At 42.1% G+C, this 23160-nt stretch overlaps 1 protein-coding gene across 2 annotated transcripts; it reads right to left on the reverse strand.

Moving 5' to 3' along the window:
• Positions 1-1638: 1638 nt before the first annotated feature.
• tgm1l1 (transglutaminase 1 like 1) lies at positions 1639-20719 on the reverse strand. 2 transcript variants are annotated; one of them, XM_031854714.1, is made up of 14 exons: positions 20377-20719; positions 14606-14880; positions 14270-14461; positions 11273-11524; positions 8902-9020; positions 8092-8199; positions 7456-7633; positions 6870-7008; positions 5775-5967; positions 5221-5374; positions 4617-4901; positions 3453-3613; positions 3210-3346; positions 1639-3077 (listed from the first exon to the last, which is right to left on the reverse strand). In XM_031854714.1, exons 2-14 carry the CDS (start codon positions 14877-14879, stop codon positions 2933-2935), a joined length of 2337 nt encoding a protein of 778 aa, XP_031710574.1. In that variant the 5' UTR covers position 14880; positions 20377-20719; the 3' UTR covers positions 1639-2932. The 2 variants fall into 2 exon arrangements, with proteins under 2 accessions (XP_031710574.1, XP_031710575.1); XM_031854715.1 differs by lacking the exon at positions 20377-20719 and adding an exon at positions 17327-19528.
• Positions 20720-23160: the final 2441 nt, after the last annotated feature.

Genomic DNA, 23160 nt, shown 5'->3' on the forward strand with positions numbered 1-23160 from the left:
GTTCATATATTCATATTTTAAACATGTGCAAGGCACAGTGAGTAGGGTGGCTGTGCCACTGCCATTGTCTGTACAAGCTATTCAAATTGATGTTTTCATTTTAAACATGCATGTAAATGTGGAAATGAGTGATAGCCTATTAGTGCCACTGCCATGCATAAACATACCTGTTATCTTGCATACAATACTGAACTACTAAAATAATGGACAGATTCATGTTTGGAAAAAAAAAATTTCTAAACCAAAAATTTCTCGGACCCCTGCAGTACCTCCGCGGACCCCCTGTTGAAGACCTCTGACCTAAAGAACAGTAGATACCAGTGGTTCTTTATTTCTAGCACCGCCTGCTGTAACCCTCTGACATCGCAGCTCCAGTTACACTGCGCATGTGTTACACCCCATAGCTCTGGTCTAGGCTATGCCCCAGCCTTAATTTTATGAGCCTTGTTTGACATGCGGATATGAAGAGGATTAGGGTTGGACGACAAAGAGAGAACGAGAGAGTCGTTATCATTTGAATATGTAGACTGTAGGTGTTTGTGTGCACGTATGAAAGTGTGTCATATATGGATAGCTGTAACCATAGTGCAGGTATAAGGAAACATAACGATTAATACAAAATAAAGAAATGATTACATTAGTAAAAATAAATAAGTTAATGAATCAAGTCATTCAGTGATCGGTGTAGCCTGGGAAGGAGGCGGCTGATGGAGTCCACTCGCTTGTAGTTTTTTCTTTATTTTGTCTCCTTGTATTTAGTTCCTTAGTTCTTATCTTTCTGGCATTGCCTGGGCCTCCCCCCAGACCTTTAGGAGGGAGCTGGCCCACTGCAAGTCATCATGAATTATATTTTATGATAGACTCACAATGCCTAGTAAACTACAGCCATCAGATAAATGTAGAGTCAAAATATGGAGTAAAAGGTACAGAATTCCCCTCTGAAAAGTAGACTCATAAATACTCAAATGAAGCACATTTGATTGCATTCCTCCTCTGCTGCCTGAGCTCAAACTACAGGATGTCACACAATATGTTCCTGTTTCTTTTGCTCTACCCTGTCTCCCTCAGTGGTTGACGAAATATTCAGATCTTGTATTTTAGTAGAAGTACTCCTTTGACAGCAGAATGGCCCTTGTCAGTGTTATACATGTCTTTTTATGTGAAAAGTAGGTAAACAGAGCTGTTAAATAAATCCAGTGCAGTAAAAAGTCAGTATTTCCTTCACAGCATTAAGTGCATGCGTTACACTCTGCCCTGCTTACCATGCATGTCCTAAAGGAACAGCGTGTAACATTTAGGGGGACTAATTGGCAGAAATGGAATTTGATCTGCATAACTACGTTTTCATTATGTGTATAATGACCTCAAACTAAGAATCGTTAGGGTTTATTTAACTTACAAAACGCCATTTAAATAAGTTTTAAATGTCTTCTTCCACACAGTCCGCCATGTTGCTTTTTTAAATTAGCTAAAGTTAGAGATTGGTACTGAAACTCTGTATTAAACGTGCCATCCATCTCCATGTAGGTCAAAGATGAAATATAAAAATCCCAGACGTCTGAATACGTCAGACATCAATATCTTGAATGATGAAAGGCAGCAAAGGTGCGTCAGTGTAACTTGAGGCAGGTGAGCTAAGTTGAAATGAATCACTGGACAGCAAATGATGTCACGTGCAACAATTTTATTGCTTGAATGGAAAAGTACAGGTAGCCACTTGCTTCCTCCATATGATCTCAACATTACAGTATAATCTACCTTCTTTCCAGTGAAGACTTGTCCAATGATGAATGGAAGTAGAAAATCACTCATGAGTCAAGCCATTATTTCAGTGTTTATTCAAGTTTATTACCATCACAACACACAACAAATTAACATTCCAGGTAGATATGGTAGATAAATAGTGTAATGTTATTAAAATACTTCATTGTACTTTTAGTGCTCAAGTTAATTAAATAACCGGGAAACCCGGTAAAGCTCAGGTGAATCAAGGCCACTGTGGTCTGATATGGTTTGCTAGAATTCACAGCAGAGTCCAATTGTTCACAGAGGTTGCGATGTACTTCAAAGCTGACTCCAGTGTTATTATGGAGAAACAGACAGAACAACATCTGGTAGAATTCTTCCCAAGGGAACGTTTAGTTTTTTGCAGTCGGCAAGCGGAGAGTTTTGTGATTGCCAACTTGTCCAAATAAAGGACATGTTATGAATTTCGCATTTCATCTGGTGATTAAAACAACCTTTTAGCCATGTCCTTGTCCTTGTCGCTTCAATTTTTGGGGAAATCTGCATCGTTAATTTGCACGGCAAAATGACAACAATAATTAAATAGTTAATCAGTCAAATGTGACGGGGGGGGGGAAAAAGGTGGGGAATTGTAAGAATGTGCCCTTTGCAGAATGTCAACGCCAATTTCACCACCAGTCCTTTTGAGAACACCCCCAGGACCCTTCCTTCATGTAAGCCACGAGAGGTTCATTTAGTCGGACAACACTTTTCACATACTTTCCTCCTTATGACATACGGTATTTACATTATCATGACGCGATCATGACCTGACTGTCTGCACAGTCACATTCTTTGGACATTCTGTGTAATCAGGTTTTATAACTTCAATATATACGAATGCTTGTTAATCAAAGCACTTAATTAGCTGTGCAGGGTTTTAAACCCTGCTGCAGACTTCACCACAGTTTAGACATTTCAGAGTAAGGCATAAGTGTGGATTTATATTTAAGTAAAAAAGTAAATACTGATAGTGCTACAGTTGTCAATTGTCTACTCATAGTTTTAAAAATAGCCACATTGTTTTTCTGTAGTACAAAACCAACAAAATTGTTTAAGATACAGAAACTTAGCACACTTTTCATATAATTAGAGGCTCTCTGTTCATATTTTATGAGGAACAAATGACAGGAAGTGATGTTGCTTCTCATTGCTCAAGAACAACAATATCAGCCACCCCGTGCACTTGCGTGAGCTGTTTGCAGTCAAGGGACGCCACCAGCTTCCTGGGTCCGGGCTGGGTGGGGATGAAGTGCTCCGTCAGTGTCACTGTCGAGTGGCCACTTACATCGCTGAGAGGGAAAAAAGAGAAGTGGGGATATTAGACTGGAGAAGGAAATGCTGAGGGAGTTGTGTGTGTGTGTGTGTGTGTGTGAAAGAGATGAGATTAAAAAAAAATAAAAGGAGATGTCGCATGTTCTTACCCAACAACCACTTCGTGGCCCTTCTGCAGACCCAGGCCCTCCACTCTGAACACCACTTCCTTCAGCATACGTGGCAGAGGGTTGGTGAAGGTAATCTTGGCTGCCATCTCCTTGCCAACAACAGCTTCTCCCAAAGGCTGTCGGAGGGCAATCCAAAATGAGTCAGGAGATGTGAACAAAACCTTTTCCTGTCATTTCACTCTAGCGGTAATCCTGAAGTTTTAGGGCAAAACAAACGCCTACCGTGACGTTGAGGTCAGGTGTACGGAGCCTGAAGGTGGTCTGGTTGGCTAATACTTGCTGGGTCTCACTGACTCTTCCAGACAGGGTCAGCATCAGAGCTGCCTGATCCACCAGCTGGTTTTGGTACTGTTGGTAGGGCAGCATCCACTCAATGGTCTTCTCTGTGTGGAGAGGAACAAAAAAGGGGCCTGGGCTCAGTATTCAGATTTTTATTCTATGCACTACTTTTTTCGCAAAAAAACCCACCCCAACTAGCACCTTCAAATCTTACTTAATAATGTTATAACAATTTTTTTTAATCTACAGTCGCTTATTAGCAAAGCTAAACCTGAATTATCTGAATTTAAAGCTACTTTGGGGCAACAGAAACCAGCTCTAGACACCACACAGCTATTATCGCCTTTTAAGTTCATATGGCAAAGTTAGCAAACAGCTGCTTAAATAGATGCGACTCATCAGCATTCATTGCTCTCCTTGTAGCTATGTTTTGGTCTCCACCAGCTCCTGAGAGAATAATCATTGAGTTGTAGGCCTTCAGACCAAAACAATGAGTTAAAAGACACCAAATCTCTCTAGATCCGGGTGCCTAGTTCACACTACAGCCCTGAATTTCCACCCGCCGACAGTTTGTGGATCTCCCCGACAAAAGTCCCAGATCAGAAGCTAAATGACGTTAGCTCGGTGCTCCAGCGCTATGTGTAAACTGTTCAAAGACGCGAGATGAAAGACACGGGTTGAGGGGAAACCTTGCGGACGGGTTGCCTGTAAGTGTGTAAATCGTGTTGCAACAAAGTTGTTGTTGCGTCTCAGGTGTTGGCTGCTTGCAGAATAAACATAACAATGAGCGATCTACATATAGGGGAAACAGTAAAATAGCGTGGAAACAGTGTGCTGACGACGAATAGCAGGACTACGCCTGTGTAAAGTCTTGCGTGTGTTTTCGTGACAAAACGTAGTCTGGACCCCTCATCAGGGAATCCCCCGTGTGAAAGATGTAGTAGCGCGTGACCACTTTGAAAGTCGTGCAGTGTGAACTTGACTTGAGGGGAAACTTGGATGATTTGTCACAGTGGACGACCTCTTTCACATGCATGTGGCCATTGGATCCATTGTTGGTGTGAAAAAATGAATTCCAGCAGCTTTTACGCTCCGTGGAAAGCCTACCTTCATTGGGCAAGAGCTCCACAGGCATCTGCTCCTTCCTGATGGTGCCCTTCAACACACCAGTGTAGTACATGACGGCCACCCGGCTGTGCAGAGTGGTCTGACGAGGATGCGAGCTCAGGTTCTTCACCAGGATGCTCAGGTGGGCGTCAGCACCCATCCTGGGCCCCTCGCCCTCCATCTTCACCTCAATGCTCACATCCTCTGCCGTGGCCGTGGAGTAGACATTTGGCTTGCTGCCATAGCGACTGGCAGTCTCCACGGCGATGCGTTCCTCTTCCGAACCTGGTACAGAGGGAGGAGAATGTGAGTGCACCTCATTCTGTCTGATGTTTTGGGATTTATGGATGGACACAAGAGATATGGCACACAGTCTTTCAAACTAAGAAAAAGACACAATTTAATATTGTGAGGAGCAGGTGAATAACTGTGGAGTCGGACGAGGGGAATGTACAGCGAAATGATCTACGCAGCAAGAAAGTATTAAATCATTACATTTTAAGAGTGTTCCCGGTAGTGTAGAAATAATTCTGTCTGGTTCTGGAACATCAATCTTGGGTTGAAATGCAATTAGCAAAGTAGGATAATATGCTTGCCAGTATACCTTCTTGATGTTTGTACAGGTGCGTGATGTCTGCCCTCTCGTCAGAGCCCACTGCTTTAGTGCTGATGTAGTGGCCGACAGCTTTCTTCTCACTGTGGATCTGGCTGAAAGTGGCATCCAGGTTCCTCTGCCAGAAGATCTTATCACTGTTGACCTGATATATAATAGAAAAGTATCAACAAGTACATGAGAAGTTTGCCTTTCATGATGAAGTTTATCCAAAGTGCACATCACTTTTATTTATCCTTAATCTTCGCTTTGAACAAGTGGATAGTGAAGAAATTTCTTCTTTGTTATTCCGCTGTGAATAGCGGTGAGACAGGGACCCAAGAAAGTCGTTTTTATTTAAAAAGGATGCCCGCTGCTAGAGAAGGTGTTTGCTTTAACGCACTCAATTATATCTATTAAAGTTTCACAATTTATGCCTGTTACAGCTCTAAAGTCCACCTTTTTAGACGATCTGTCCCTGCAATTCAGTTCGACCACATTCCCTTCACTTTGGTACACATCATTAACCTAGAGAGAACGCCCACTTGCCAATTTCAAGCACTCACCTCAGCAAAGACAAACGGCGTGTCGTGTTTGAGGTAGACCTGGCCAGAGCGGATGCCGTTGACAGAGGCGGGGCCGCAGCAGAAGGTGCCCTGGCTGGTTTCCTGGGGAGTAGAATCAACAGCCTGCCATCCTCCATACCCAGGGGGCAGGTCTGCTCTCGCCATCCAGCAGTCATTCCACACGTGGAAATTCCTAGATGGGATTAAATTATGTTTGTTTGAGGTCTCATCTTAATTTTTTTCGATTTGTGTTACCATGGTTTTATGAACATGAACGTGGTTAGGTAGAAATGGCATCAAATGTTTGTGGATCAGGTTTGGCTACAACGTTGTAAAAACAATAATCAGGAATGACGAAGTATGGATCCTTAATGTAATAGGAATTATTGATACAAATGAAGCTGGCATTGCTACATTTAGCTACATTGCAACAAGTGCCTGGTGTACTTGGCTGGGCAGGAACAGGAAACCCAAATTCTTGGGGTATTTCAAAGGTTCTATATACACGATTGTGAGCTTTTCGACTGCCTCTAAGCAGCTCTCAACATGGCGATTGCTGCGCTAGAGGCAAACTATTGCAAAACTGCTGACAGAGATAGAGTCTTTCGTTGAGGATCAATCAGAGGGTGAGTGCTACGCTTCTGTGACAACGCCGTCGGTCGGGATGGCGTTATCAGCTATAACTGCCATACGAGTCTAGGAATGTGGCCGTGAGCTGACCAGAGGGGAAGCCTCACATTCACTAACATGCGCTAAAAGCATGTGGCTATGTCAACAATGTAAGGAGAGACTCGGATTACAACACAGACAGAGAGAGCGATTTCATTCTCTTCTCAGGAAGACATTACTCTACTATATCTTTACATAGCAAGTCGTTTTTTGCTGCTATTTTAATTCTCTGAATCCCGTATATTGCACCGCTAAGGACACTGTAGTAGTTGCAATTAATTGGACGAGGATGACTCTGAGGTTTCAAGTTAAAGAGGACTGCTTTCGGAGCAGATCTAAATATATGGCGCATTCCTACGGTATGGATTTAGCAGCAGGCCATTTTTCCAATGCCATGGTGTCCTCATGTAAAGCTACACATCTTACCACACAGAATCACTGTTAAGGTAGTCGATCGGCTCCATTTCCTCATCCAAATACACATCTGTGGTGAGGGATACGTCAGTATCATGAGCAGACTGGAAGTTGGTCACACTGCGGGCGGGTATGCCCAGACACCGCAGCACTGGTAACAAAGACAGAAAGAAAGTCATTAAAACTCAATTTACGAGGTCATTTGACAATTGAATTATGTTCGCAGATGCTAAAGCTTGAACATAATGACTTCGGAGATTTCCACTGTGATGGCCTTTGCGTGATTGCAAGGAACTTTATTATCCTGGCTGACTGAAAGCAACACATGTGGCTCCATCTTTGACAAAAGTAGGAGGTATGACAGGAATGCCAATGCGAGGTATTTAGGGTGTGTATGAGCTACGGCTTGCTATCAGGTGCTGAGGTCAGCTATAACTACCATGTGAGGGGCCCTGCGTGCATGCACAATGAATGAAGTATTCTGTTAAAGAGTAGTGAGAGCTAATGAAAAGGGCCTGATCAGTCTTTTGACCTTTCTTGAAATTCACATGTCCACTGGGAAACTTTGCGGCGCACAGTTTTATTTTCTCACACTCACCCGTTGTAGTGATCCCAGAGAAGACCCAGCACTGTCCATATGACACAGGCGTTCCATTGGAGGAGTGGTACTTCCTCAGGATCTCCACGCTGCTGCTCCACGCCGAAGGAGGGACTCCATCAGAGTAATTCCCAGACCAGTTCCCCACCAGAACCCCAGAGTCGTCCTGAGCATTTATCTGAAAAGATGATGGTTACACAGTCATTTACAACCATTTACAAGTCATTGCCAAATATTAATTTCCCAAGCAGAACATGATTAGGATCATAGCTACTAATGAAGACACTGAGGTCATGTTCTCTCCAATGTTCCTGGAATATTTGTTAGCTGAGGCTAGCTGCAAATTAAGATTAAAACAAATGAAGGGTATTTCAAATGTTTTTGGCAGATATCAATATATCTAAATTTGACTACTTTTAGGCCAAGTATTCTGTTTCTTCCCCCACCATGAGTTTATTCCTGGCAGTGTGGAGACTGCTTTGAAACAGCATTTCATGGTGGGAAACAAAATTCACAGAAATACAATTGACAAGTTAACTGAATATGTGAAATGTGAGCCTTGAGGGACGTGGACTCATGACTTCAGTATTTCTAATATCATGAGATGGTGTGATGTCAATATAAATCTAAACTCACCATGGCAGATATGACTCTAACCACATTGACAGGATCCCCTCGGCCAGATGGTGGCATGTCACTCTTCTCCAGGATAAACAGACATGCTTCCAGGATTCCCTCGTGAAACTAAAACCAAAAAAAAAAAAAAAAAAAAAAGACCCATAAATACTCAAAGGAAATGAGTTCATTCAAATGGGGATTTTGATCATAGTATTCAGAACAATTTACATACACGTCTCATCAAAACATTCATTAAAAATAACTACAATAATTGAGAAATTGTTCAAATTACAGATGAGATTTGAATTTTCTACCAGCCTCCATGCTTCACAACTATGGAATGATTTATGGCACAAAACAGGAAGATGGTGCTGTTCTTTCAGCACAAATGGAGGTAAAGTTGACAACGACAGAGGGTGGAAGACTGATAAGGCTACAAAACATAACTAAAAGCATGTAAAACTGATAAATTAATAAAGAAAAGCTGCTGGTGGAAATTATTATTTCTCTGATTTAACCTTTATTGAGCCAGGATAATCCCATTGAGACGCTCACTCGTGCACCATGCGTATTAATCCACAGTTGAAAATAGTCCCCAACAAATACAGTTTACTCTTGTTTAAGTACCCTTTAACAAAAACTATTGTGCCCAGTTGTTATACAAAATTACTTAGCATTTTTCAATAATAAAACAATACATTTCTGACCCTCTTTTAAAGATTTACATCTTCAGTCAGGGACAAATGGGCTGAGTGCCACAGACAATGATGTCATGTTCATTCAAATCCATTAATTCAGCACTTTCGAGTCACAACTTGTAGCACGTACCTGGCCAAAGTTCCACGTGCGGGCGCCTATTTGTTTCTCTGTGCCATAGTAAATCCTCCCGGTGTCATTCAGCACATACTCCTTTGTCTCCTCCTCATTATCCAAGAACACTGCGTCCTCTGGAAAGACATGATAATCTGGTAATTATAATAGAGTTTTTCATCCTGTATATACTTGTGTATTCTTAGTTGCATAACTGAGGTTGATCCTTAACAGGAAATACATGGAAACACTTGAACTGTTGGATTCTTAAGGATATGCTCTAGTCAAGAGGTTGGCTTCCTCCCTGTGTGAAAGTTACCCAGAATGTAAGCTTTTATCACCTCTTCAGTGATCAAACTACATAAGAATGTGATTTATTTTTTACAAATTCTGTGAGAGAATCCCCTAGGCCAGGAAACGGTTAGGAAACACAATGACTCCATGGACCTTGCAGTGGGGCCCATGTTCATTTATGGGAAACGGTCTGTTTTGAGTGACATCAGCTCTACAGACTTGGGCGTGCACCCCCGACATGAGCTTCACAAAACGGTGCCTTTGTTTTTCCACAGCCTTTATCTTGTGCTGTTGCCACAGTGATAAACAGTAGGTGGGGGAAAGGTACGTGACGAGAAGACAGAAAGGGAAAGCATAGTACAAGTATAAGAGTATTCAAGATGGACATGAGAAAAATGAAGTGGAAGGAAGAGGTTTAACAAAGTCATGAGGGACGAATGATGGGGGGGGAGTTATGCTTGGGAGGGAGAGGGGTGAGGGGGAGTTGAGCGTAACAGACTTGAGTTTACAGGAGAAAGGAGAGGTGGAGACTGGCAGCATCTGGCAGCTGTGATCATTTTGCTTTTCATTTCTTCTTACTGATTATTTCTGCAATATAGGGAGAGACACGCGCACGCACGCACGCACGCACGAACGAAGGAGGAGCAGACCAGAAAACAGAGCAATGATGCAATGGAGTGAGGATTTGGTGGGCATACAGTGTGTGGGACTGGGTGGGAGAAGCACATAAAGGCAGGAACTACACATGGAGGCAGTTGAAGCGAGGGAGAGGACAGGTCGTCACCAGCTGCAGGATTACTGTGAGCTCGCACCATGGAGTTTTTTACAGCAATTGTAAGATTTTGAATTTTATGAGCGCGAGGGAGAGATTGGTCTCGGGAAGAAGAGATTGAAAGAGGGAAGAGAAGATTGGGCTCACTGCCAAAAACAGCCATGCCATAATGAAAGACAGAGCGTCATTTTTTTTAATCAAATCCAGGTCCACCGTTTATATTTTTATTTAGCTGTGTTGCAAATATATTTATTTTTTTGTCAAATATCCTGTGCAGGGAATTTACAGTACACAGCAAGCTGAGGTCAGCAGAATAAACAGTGGACCTCATGTCCTAAGGCTTTATTAACTGAATCAGAGGATAATAAATATGCGTAATTCAAAACAATGAGACTGACCTCTGACATTATGGCAAAAGCCACAAGGTAAATGAGACCTACTATAGTATATAGTAGAACTAGACAGTTTCTCCAACAGATGAATAGAGACATATTTGCCTGACTATCATTTCGAATGGGCACAGCATTGAAAGGTAATAGTATGTCAGCTGTGTTTACAGCTTGTTTCGTCTGCCCCCAAGTGGCCAAAAAAAATCTTGTTAATGCAGGCTTAACTAAATAATAGAAAAAACTAAATGTACATATTTTATCCATGTACATTTATGAATAAATTAAGAGAACACTAATTCAAACAAAAGTGTTTGATTTAGTCAGAAGCAAAGGTTAAAAATTATGTTTTGTGCAAACGTTTCATCAATGAGGCCATTGAAAGGCCTGTTTCAACTTACACACAAACTCAACGTGGTGCTTAAGTGGCAGATCCAAGTGAGCCAGCAGTCTTGAATCATAGCCAGTGGAGTTATGCAACTCTCACACAAGGTCACACTGTATCTTTTTGATGGACAGCAACACACTCACGGATTGAGTTGGCCCTCCTCACCCATGTGTTACATTATCTCAGGACCCTTCTCACAGATTAAAACAGACAGACTTTGTGCCAGTACCTGCCATCAGAATGCTAAGGCTATTCGTAATATAGCAGCTGTGTTCTGGGAGCACTTTCCCTAGTAATTGCGCTGTATCAGACACTTCTCCTGCAGGTAAAACATAGATTTTTTTGAAGCAACTCCGCCTCAAACCTAATGGTAAGCTGGATAATAATTCATTCCTGACATTTTGTTATGCAACACCGTCTGTTTTTCTCCTGCATTTTTCTCCTATCAACTCTGACTCCTCTTCTTTCCTTCCCCTCTGCCACATTCCTGCTCTTGATCCGTGCAAACACTCTGCCCCCCCCGCGCTCACGCCCCGCTGCCAATCTTACCCTCACACCAAGGGTTGAAGAGCATGACGATGTTCTTGGTGGAGTCGTGAGTAGTTGCCGCCTCGCCCTTCGACGAGCTGGTTGTCACCGTGAGCCCATACAGGCCAATCACAGCACTGGCTGGCGAGTTGACGGACAGCTTGATCTGGTTGCCGTTCTGCTCTACAATCGTGGCCTCCCAGCGTTCGTCCTCCAGGTGATCCACCAGTGGGATGATGATATGGGTGCCTTTGGACACCAAGGGCAGGGGACCTGCAGCATACAGGTTATGTTTGAGTAAAAAGGAAACACTAATAGAACTTCCAAGAACAAACACCTGTGGTGCTGTTCAATAGGGTTGCTGGATGTTGATGCTTGATACCACATTCACATCCGTCTGTTAAATATAAAATCACAGCCTTAAGACTGTTGCTTAGCTTAGCATGAAGACGGTAAAAAGTTAACGGTTAGCTTTCCAGCACATCTAGAACACTCTAATTAATAAGTTATATCTCGCTTCTTTAGGCAGTATACAAATGGAAGTGTAAGAATGACTTATCTGGGAAAGGCCAGGCTAGCTGGTTCCTGCTGCTTCTAGTTTTTATGCTAAGCTAAGCTAACAGTCTTGCTGGAGGTTCATGTGTAACAGACAAATGTGCAAGTGGCGATCAATCTTCTCATCTAACCCTTGGCAAGAACCTGAATAAGCGTATTTCCCAAAATGTCGAGATTAAAGTTAACTGCATGCAACTGATTTGTTGTGAACCACTAGCGCAATTAAAAGATACATAGCTAACATTTCACCTCAGCAATTCAGAAACATTCCTTTAAATTTGAAATAACTGGCCTTTCAGGGCAGAACAACAACTGATGCTGCAAATGTGAACCGGATGTCTGCTACAACGAACACATCATTTTGTGTTTTTGCAGTCAAAATTATCTTTGAACGAGATGTTGCTTTATATGTGCGAGTGAAAATTCAAGTTGTGCAGCTCGACAAAGTGCTTTTCAATTCTTTTGATTTTCTGCAATCCTTGAAAATTTGGATTAAATTAAGTTAGATGGCAGTGCAAAGGACTTCACTGATGTCAAAGTAATTCTGGTCCCCATGTATGACGCAACCTTAGAAAACTGTAAACCACGATGTGTCCCAGGCTTGCACTTGGCTGTCCACAGTTTGAGTAAACAAAATCCTCTGGAAGACATCCCAAACTGCACATACGCACACATCTCTGCAGAAAGCCAAGCACATTTGTTTGTGTTTTATTAGCTTGGCTGTTTCCTTTTACACGTCTTTAAGACATTAGCATGACTAAGACTTATTGACCCATTATAAAAATATTTTTGGAGGCTTTCCTCTGAACTGTTTGCTTTGTAGCACCCTGCTGAGCTTTAGCTGCCATTTGCTTAAGCAAATACGGAGTTGATCGAGAAGCCATTGTTCTCCAGCCGACCGCAGCCAGGACTTCCTTTCTCATCTCCGAGGACATGTTGAAAAGGAAATCAATGAAAAACACTCTTTTCAGCCGCATCGACCCAACCTTTTTTTTGAAAATTGACTAAAAACAAATCTTTATTCAGCTTCCTAATTGAACAAAATAACCAGCTTTTAGTGCAGCACTTAGAATCTTTTCACTGCAAATACGACAGTGAAAGCAAAGGTAATGGGGGCCTGTCGAATGTGGAGGCTCAGACAGTTATGTGTGCCGATTCGGTTTCTCCTCCATGTAACTATCTAAGCAGCAAGTGATACCAAATCACAGCTCTGTGGTGATGTAAGGGCCATTTATTTCCCAAGCGTGTAGCGGATCGTTGTAGTATGAGGCCTGTAAACACCAGAGCGAGGTGTCCGGTGTCCTGCCGTCTGGAAGCTGTAAACACTCCGAGCTACAGCTCAACTGCTGCTCGATTTAAATGTGCTTGCTATGCGTGGCATTTTGACCACATTTCCCATGCTTTGTTTTGAGCCGGTTGCTCATTCCTCTGCATTTCACACGGGCTTGTAGCAACTACTGGTTAAAGGGGCACCCCACCAATTCAACTCAATAGTAATTCTCACATCATGGAAACTACTCAACCTGTGAAAACAGTTGTATAACGTCTTCTGTGGTATGACGTACCAACACAACCCGGTCAGATGAACTCAAGTACCCCTTCATCGACACCACCTATTTCAACTATTTATCTGATCAATTGAGCTATGTAAACTATGTATCTATAACGAGCATTTCAACTGTTTATCGGTTACGTTTAGCTCAGTTTAGACCTTTATGCTAACTTACTGACTCACAATGTGGGTAGTTCTACTAATTACATTTCTTTTCAATGTGAAGTACCCCATAGGGTGCAAGTAGCCCTGGTTGGGAATCACTGGTCAAGAGAAGCTTCCTTAATTCCAGGAAGTAATAATATCTCGGATTGGGTTTGGGCCTTCAAATTTCAAACAGAAACTTGGGGTTTGAGTTTAAAAGAATTGGGAATTTACCATGCGGGGTGGGTCTAACTAAATGCTTGCGTCTTGCATTATGGGAATTGTAGGATCCAGTTTTGGAACTTGACCCATAGAAACTAAAAGTCATGATATCTTGATGCTTCAATTTAGTTCATTTTGTAATCCGTTTCCTCCGATTCCCCCAAAGTTATGAAAGTACAATGCTAAATTGCTGAGGTGCCCGTTTAAGTTTTCACTATATATTTTTGCTTAATTAATTGTTTTGCTTTTCGTCTTGTTTCAGTTTCTGAATCCCTTTTTTCCTTCAACCCATGTTTGGGCAATCTGAGTGCATTTTTCTGCAATAGGCAGTTTAATGCAACCCATTCCGACACGCTATGCTTTTTAACCCCTAAACTGTGCACTGCCCCTCTGCTGCTGCTGCTGACCTAAATAATGTACCCAACTCTCAAACTTTTCTGCCACCGCTAATAGTCATATTGATTATAATTCTTTATCATATGAATCAAAGATCCTGTTGAAAAGTGTGATGTTACACGTACAGACACTGTCCATCCCTTCCATACCTGTTTTAAGCTCCAGATGCAGCTTGTCATTGTCAGCATTGAAGGGCCTGTTGAGCTCCAGCTCCATCTGGAAGGTCTGTCCTCTGCGGATGATCAGCTCGTCCCCCTGATACAAGTCGGTGTGGTGCTCCTTCCTGTTCTGGCCCGTCTTGGAGCTCAGCAGGTCCACAGAACTCACCGAAAACTTTATTTCTGAGAGAGGAAGGTTAAAGGTGAAATTTAAGTATGTGTCTGTATTGCAGCTGCTATGACTATGTAAGGGTCAACATACAGTATGTGCAACATGCAACAATAGTCAAGTTTAACTAATTTAATGCTAAAGGTCTGTGACATTACCTTCCATTTCCTTCACTTCTCCATTCTCAGGCTTTGGCTTTGCAGGCTCTGGGGCCGGGGGTTTGACAAATTCCACCTTATCTGTGACATCATAGGTGCAGTTCTGGCTCTTACAGCAGCACGGACACATCTTCCTGAACCAGCGGCGACAACCTCCCTCCTGTTTCTTCTCCCCCTCTTTGTGAATGGTCAGCTCCACCCTGGTGGGTGGGGCTGCACCGGGGAAACGCCCCACCTCCGACATGCCTCTTACAGACAATCGCTCACCTGGCATTCTGGGTGACATTTTAGAAAAATGTTATTTGTATTTCAGGAATAAAATTGCAGTTACTTATAATAATATTAAGTCATCACATTGTTATGGTAGACAGATAGGAAGACCTCCTAAAATGAAGCTATAGTGTAAATGAACAATTGGGTCTAAATGGAAACGTGATAATATTTGTGCCCTTTGAGCCCTAATTCCCTGTTTCCCAACATATGTTGGCTTGTGACCCATTAAAATGAATATATGTCCAATTGGGACCCTTTATCACATGGAAGGGCCTTAGTGTGGACAGAATAATTTGTCCATCCAAGTTCATCGGATCTGAAGAATCCCGAGAAGCCTAAAGATCTGACGGTATTATGTTTCAAAGAAAAAAATACAAGCCTGCAATTATGGGTATAGCTATCAGATTTGTTTTCCCTTGTATTAATTTTAATTACGTTGGGACCTGTTAGAAAAATTCACTCGAGGCCGATGTAAAAATCATTAATCACATGACATTTATTCTTGCAAGGAGGAACAGTGTTGAAACGCATACAGAATATATGGATCAAGACTGCTCAGAGGTTTGTCTCTGAGTCTCAGTCATATATACGTACTGCTAAACACAAGCAGTGTGGTGGTACAGGGTAATTTACGATAAGCTTGTCACACTTGGATAACATATACACGTATTGCTTTTCACACAGCGTACTCTTCACAAAACCTGTAACAACACTTTAGCAGTTTGTTCTAGTACAAAGGTCATTCTATGAAATCAGGAAGTCTTGGTAGCAAATCAGCTCTGCTCAAGTATTGACATCTGCTACAGCTTTGTCTATTATTTAGGACAAACATCTGCTAGCCCCCAAAATATCTGAGCCGCTGGTGTCAGAGGAAGTTTCAGACACCAGACATACAAGGGCACAGGCCTCGAAAGTTCACATGAGGATACAAGTCTTTGTAAGTCAACATAATTCTTTAGTCCTTCGATTTTCCCAACAGGACCACTCAGCTCTTCTTTGGGACCCAGTTGGGGGTCTCACCCCCCGGGTTGTGAACCCCTGCACTTGTGGTGTCCATCAATGCAGATAGTTTGGATTTCATTTGACCAAGATTTGGAATGTTTACCACTGAAAAATCCCCGGAACTGTTTTTTTTTAATTGGAAGTACTCTCTACAAAACAACCACTCCTCGTGAGAGAACTGCTGACTGTGCTGTGGTTTGTTTGCTCTTTAATTTCTGAAGTTATTTTTTTTTAATAATAATGTGAGCACCACTAACAAAATTCCATTCATTTGATTGTATTGTGGTGAGAGCAAACCAAACACATCTGCAACGACTAGATAAAGTGAGAAGCCCAACAACATTTTCCGTTAGACTGAGAGATGCAATCCACACCAGAGGTCATTGGCAGTGTGCTGCAGTACATTTTGTTTTTCTTCTATCTCCCCATCATACAAACAGCAAATGCACTCTTCACTTTTTCCCCACAATTACCACATTCTGGACTTGCACTCTCCTCGGCCGTCACGCTTTCTCAAAGCATCTTGGGGCTGTTCAGTCGGCTACACTCTGAGCAATCTAAATACCTCCTATAAGCATCTGGATTCCATCTGCCTCACCCCAGCTGTTACGAAATAATGTAGTTTGTGTGTATATCTGTGTGCGCGGATACACTGCGGCTGTCCAGCACTGTAGATTATATGAACATTTATCACACTGTCACATCCCCACCCTCATACGGCGCGCCAATAATCACAACGGAATTAGATCGTTTGTCACATTGAAGATAAGCCGGCCCTCCCTGCCCATCCTCAGACTTTGAAATCAAATGTCAACATTAGGAAAGTGAAAACAAAAAATGTTTACTAGAACGAAAGGAGGATGGGACAGGGGACTTTCCCTCTCATAGCCTAATTTCCTTGCTTTTTCTCATCATCTGTAACTTCTCCATCTTAACATAAAAGCCACACAAGGCTGAGTCGCTGTAATAACATTAAAGCACCATATGCGTTTTGTTAGCTCTTGTAAAAGACCCATAAACTGTAATGAGATGCAGTAATGCACATATTCAGGAAAAATGCTTGTTTTTATGTAAACATGTATAGATGATGTTGGGTTTATAGCCCCCTTCCCCGAGCCATTTTTTCTCCTAGGATGGCAAAGTCATGACCCACCCTACTCTGCCTCTGATTAGCTAGTACTCGTTACCTTCGTTGGCATGGGTTGGTTAGGCAGACGGAGAGAAAGGGTGTGCAATGTCACACAGAGGCACACAGAAACAGGATTCTTTTCTTTAACCATGCACTGTCCATTTTTTCAACTGAAAAGACAGACTTCATCACCTGTAGCTAGCTAGCTAATGACTACTAACTCTTTGAGTTAGTTAAAAACGGTGTCTCCGTGTGACAAAGTGGTTGAGAAGACACCATTTGTCCACATATTAGCATTGACTTTATTTGTGACTTACCATACCCACCATGTGTTCCAGAGTCTAAAGGAGGAGACACTCAACCATTTCCTGTATTTATATGCTGGATGATGTCAGCAGTGATGTCATGGGGTCAGACTAGGTATAGGGGGGGAGTAGATTATGTATAGGTATGTATGTAGGTTAGTTGTGATCTGTTATGCATTGTTGAGAGTGTATAGCAAATTGTGAACTATTTAAAAGTGTTTGCTACCTAAAGGTGAGCAGTAAACTATAGCTTGTGTCCCTTAATTATTTGCGGAAGTAATTGGTGTCACCTGCAATCATGGTATGAGCTAGATCCTGCTGATGGAAGGCTCTATATAAGCAGATGACTTTGATGGTTAGGGGGAGAGGAAGGAAGTGTGTAGTTGTGTGCACATGTGATAGGTTAGTCGCAGTTACTGTATGATGAGTTGAGGTTCAGTCTGTTAAGCTAAGCTAAGCTAACTGTTTGTTTTGTTAACATGTGTAGCAGGGCTACTTTTGCAAATGAAATGCCTTTTGTTATCTGGACAAAGTATCTCATGTCTTCCTCCTACCACTTTCCAAGCCACTCTGGTCAAGCTTCACCACACTCCGGCTGACTTTTTACATTTTTGCAGCTAATTTCAAAACAAGACTTGTCAAAGGGTCTTGAATATGTGCTTGATGGCTACTTTCATTACATTACGCTAAAAGACTGAGGCTAAAGCTAATGTGTTTTCCCCGGGGTTTACTGGAGCGTAAACTTCTCCAAAATCAGTAGGCTACAATGCGGGACAGAGCCGCTATCGTTAGCTTTACCCGTGAATTAGGAGCACCTTGGCTCCCACACGGGACGTTCTGTTCACTTACAGTCCTGTACAATGATTCTTAAAGCAACTAACCCTAAATAGTAGGAGTAGTGGTATGCCACTTGGCTTTGGAGGTAAGGCTAGGCTACTTTTGTATGTAGTAAGTGAACGTCTGCTGCAGAGAAACAGTTATTCCTCGTTGGCAGTGTCCAGGCAGATACGACTGGATAATAACTGTTGGCAAGGAGGTTTACTAAATGGTCAATTGCACATCTATTTAGCTCTATGTGTACTCCACGTGTCTCATTATTTTGTTTCTGCTAAACTTTATCATTCTGCTTGCAAATTAAAGTGAAAAGTTAAGACCGGATAGGTGACAAAGTTACAGCTATTTTATAAAGATAAGCAGCAGAGAGAGGGTCTCTGATGAAGCTCTGTTTTCTATTGATTTCATGGTTAAATATTTGCATGGGACAGGCGTATCAAACGGGCTGAGCACACTGGTTTTAGGGAAAAAAAGAGGCAATGCTGGTATGTTATGTGACAGTTCAAAGGGTAAACAGCTGAGAAACTGGTGGTAGGGAGGGGCGCCTCACAGTACCACACCCTCAAATCCATGTGAATGTGTGAGTGTGCGCGCGCACACACAATCTGTGCGTGATATTGGGGCCACTTCTGATTTTTCAACTCTTTTACTTCCTGAGTTCATCTGCCGGTCAGATTACATTCCCCTCCCTTAAGCTGTTTCCAGATGCTCTAAATATTTGGCAAAAAACATTCATAATCATTGTGCCAGACACAATGGGTCAGGTCAGCTGTGTGTATTGAGACATGACCCCCCCCACCCAAAACTGAAGTCACGCTCACTGAACCATTCTAGGCTGCCATCGCTGCATCTCTAACTTTAGTGAAAAGAAACCCTCACGTGCATTGAAATAAAGTGAAATGCATGACAGGATTCAAAACATTTAGGATAGCAATGCTTTTTTCTACCCACTCAGACACTTGACCAAATATTTGGGTTGTTAAAAGGCAAGCGACAACTGTAATTGGCCAAATAGTACTGCAAATATGGGTTATTTTCAAATGTAACAACTGAACAAAAGCTTCTTCAAGCTGTTTTGTTCGTAATTTCTGTCTTCACAGGCTTTAATAAAGCCAAGTTATCTCACCACTGCACCTTAGGTGGTTTAAAATTGCCCAATTAGAGTCATCCACTCAACCCCCCATAAAACCATGAAAAGCCATTCCACAAGCCTAATTTTTGGCTGCTCTTCCCTCACACTTTAATGCACAAATTTAAATGGATTTATAATACAGCCGCCAGCCAAGCTTGAAAACAAGTGTTTCTTCTTTATCTTTTGTCCCCTCCCTATCATGTATCACTGCTTCCTCCATTATGCTGTGCCCTCTCCCTCTGCGGCTCTGCACTTCTCCTCAGTCGGTTTGTGTTGGCATGCCGGCCCCTCTGGTATGTCCCCTGGCCCCCCGAGATAAGCGCTTTCGAATTCAAGTCACTGTTTCCAAACAACAACCCTGTGGCTTTAAATGGCCAGCCTTGTCTGGTGATGTATAAAATTAATGAATTGATAAAACAAATGTTACAGCATAGTAAAAGCCATGACATGCAGAAAAAAAACAACAACAAGAAATGGTTTAAATCCCATGCACTGCACATCTGTCAAGGTCTCTGAGAGAAGAAAAGGCAGAGCTGCAGTTGGTTGGCCACCAACCAACAAGGCGGAGGGCATTAAAATACCTTAACTAATTGACTGCTCTTTACTGAATATGGAAAACTTAAATTCTTTTTTTTTTAAGTGAGTATGACAGCAAACTTCTTGGAGATTGGAATAATGGAAAGGGTTCTTCATATCAACTGCTGGAAACCATTCAGGGGAGCTGATGGTCGGAGTTTTGTTGCAAGTTGATGGCTGAACTTCACATTTAGAGCTGCAAGACCATGAGAAATATCAAGTATGTTGAAGTTCAACAAAGGCACAAAAACAGGCCTTATAAACGGAGTAAGACCAGATTTAGATTTTTTATTTATTTTTTTTTGATATGGTCTGTCCTTTTTGTAAACGTGCTTAAATGTCTCAGTCTGTCTTTATGGGATGTGCGCTTCCCTCTCTGTGGAGGATCATCCTCAAAGCCTCAATTGTAAGACAGATCTGGTCTAAGAAGTACCCGTTAGGTCATGCGCGTACCCGCTTCAGGTCTGCACTTTACTTAACATCTCTCTTATAAGAAACAAACACTTGGAGAAAATCTTACTTTATCTCTGTGTATTCTGCTGTGGATCCGCGATGAATCCTCCACTTCGTCCCGAGGAGGCGTATTATCTCTCAGCGTCGAACTTTTGGGAAAGTTTATTTTACTTCATTCGCTCCGTTCTTGAATCAGAATCCTTAATGCCCGAAATGTACCGCACGGTACTTTTTAAGTTGACACACACAGACACACACACACACGCCCCTCTTCCTCGCAACTCAGCAAACCCAGCCCCACCCTGCGTGGACTGAAGTTTCCCACACACAGGAGGTCCCCGCTGAGTTGAGCGCGCGCTACGGAAAAGAGCACACGCAGTGTTTTAGGCTACATGGTGAGTGGTGCACACGTCACACACACCCACACGAGGGAAGGGGAGACTTTTATTACGCCACAATAAGCGTTAATTTGACACATACAGGGAGTGGAAGCAGACAGTCGGAGGAGTGCAGGAAGATAAGTATTTCTATTGGGTGACTCAACACCATACACATCCAGTTACTCCAAACATTTATACAGTAGGCCTAATTTGGTATGCTTCGCACAATAAGGACAAAAAAAAATGGGGAAATTAGATAATACAGCAGCACATCTGTAAATTTCAGCCCATGAAGATGGGCAAATTATACTATCATTACCACAAATGTTGTATATCTATGCTACACACACAAAGCACAGCTGTAACCACCAAAATAAACCAAAACCACAGTTTCAATGATAGGCAAGGTTGAACCTCCTCTTTAGGAAATCCCCATGTGTCAATGTTGTCAGGGTCACAAAAATATTACAGGACATTCAACTTCTCCTGCACACTTTCTGTTCTCCTTTGTCGCTCTGTTTACAGAGACACACCCCATCCTAATTTTTAACCATCTGATCACAAGTTAAAAAAAGGCAAATTTAAGAGCATAGGAAAAGAATCAAATGCTAAGAAGATGGCCAGGGCATGTATTCGGGAATGCATATTGTTTAATTCTGTCCAAAGCATCTTAGCAAAAGCACAATGTGATGAAATGTTGTCTATTCTAGTGCCAGCAACCAATGACGGCAGACCTTTGTGGTTTGGCAGAAGACTTCAATGAAGTCATACAGTAAGTGGTGATGATTACCAGTGAAAACTGAAGATTGCAGTATTTTTCTCTACTCTGAACACAAGTAAATACAAGTATTGAAAAAACGGAAATGTTGTGACGGGGGTGCTGGATGATCACCAAAGAAGGGAGAATGTAACCTCAAGGGACTTTGAATAAAACATTTCACAGCAATCCATTCAATAGTTCTCAAGATTATTTCCCTTAAAATCCTAACTGTTAACCTCATGGGGGCTCAGTGGCTCAAGAGGAAAAGTCAGGGGATCACAAAGGATACATCATGTGGGGACCATGATCATCACCAAATATCATTACAATCCATCCAGTAGTTGTCAAGAGGGTTAAAAACTCTAAGAGAACTTACTAAGAGAAGTCAAAACTTGACAACATGGTGGTGCTAAAAAAGTCAGGGGATCACCCAAGTCACTAGGCTTCATCCTCTGGGGACCATGATTGTCTGTACGAAATATCATGGCAATCTAATAGTTTTTGAGACATTTCAGCCAGGACCAAAGTGGTGGACAAACTGACACTGCTACCTTTGGAGCCACACCACTACTATAACTCAAAACCCTGTATTATATATATATCATACAATGTACAAAATAGTGATACAATGATTGGCGAGGACTGTATTTTTCCGGGGAGTGCTAAATGGCTTTGAGTGCTGGATGGCGGTTTATTCAGCAGTCTGTCAACACGAACGAGGAAACTGTTGTGGTGTTGGATTAAATATTACATTGCCTCCTGCTACACAGCAGGGGTTGTGGGTGTGTGTGTGTGTGTGTGTGGGGGGGGGGGGGGGGGGTCAAACAATCTGGCCAGGGTCAGGGTTGGGGGAGAATCCTTTAGGCAGGATAAGTAGGGCGGCATAAAACAAAATGCAGCAGAAAACACATTGTAAATATTAAAGCACTGACAAGGACACCGCTTAAAATAATTTGTGTGGCATGGCCCAGGTGTACTTGTAGTGAATAGCCAATATATGCAAGGATTTTTAGACTACATAAAAGTTAAAAATTTCGTCAGACACAGATTTATGTTTTCTAATAGTCTATCCATTTGATATTGATGTAATCAGTCATTGCCTACGAGTAGTTGTCAGGTTTGAAATTATATTGTAATTGGCTTTTTTTTCACAATGGCTCTTTTTACACATTATAACAAGAAAAGCACAGGTGTGATTAATCACATTAATGATGGCCAAATACCTTTCAGGTGTGCCACTTCCAGGCTTTGGGTGGTGTGTCTCATCATTAATGTTATTAGTCACACCTGAGCTTTTCCTGCTGTGTCTGCAATCAAACTTTGAACAAAACCTTTCAGAGGGAAAACAAAGTAATAAGATAACATTGAGGAATGTATTAATACATTTGCTCCAGTATTATTTGTAAAAGAATAAAATGAATTGTAGTGTAGAGAATACATTACATTTTGTCATGACTATTTTGTATTTTGAAAGATGCAGACCATTTACCAGTCTTATTGTTCATCTTGTTGGCCTGACAGCGGTGTGATAAATGACACGGACAACATCGGTGGGATCTGCAGAGCAGTGGGCGTGAGAGGAAACATAAAGGTGACCTGGGTTCGCTGAGTATCTGAGCATAACAGATGGGATTGGGTCCTGGCTCTCACACTGTACATGGGAAAGCAGCGGACCAGAGGAAACTTGTGGGAGAAATACATATTAGGATTG

The sequence above is a fragment of the Anarrhichthys ocellatus genome, unplaced genomic scaffold (genome assembly GCF_004355925.1).
Source record: "Anarrhichthys ocellatus isolate YVR2014 unplaced genomic scaffold, GSC_Weel_1.0 scaffold15, whole genome shotgun sequence".
In the NCBI taxonomy this organism is placed as follows: domain Eukaryota; kingdom Metazoa; phylum Chordata; class Actinopteri; order Perciformes; family Anarhichadidae; genus Anarrhichthys; species Anarrhichthys ocellatus.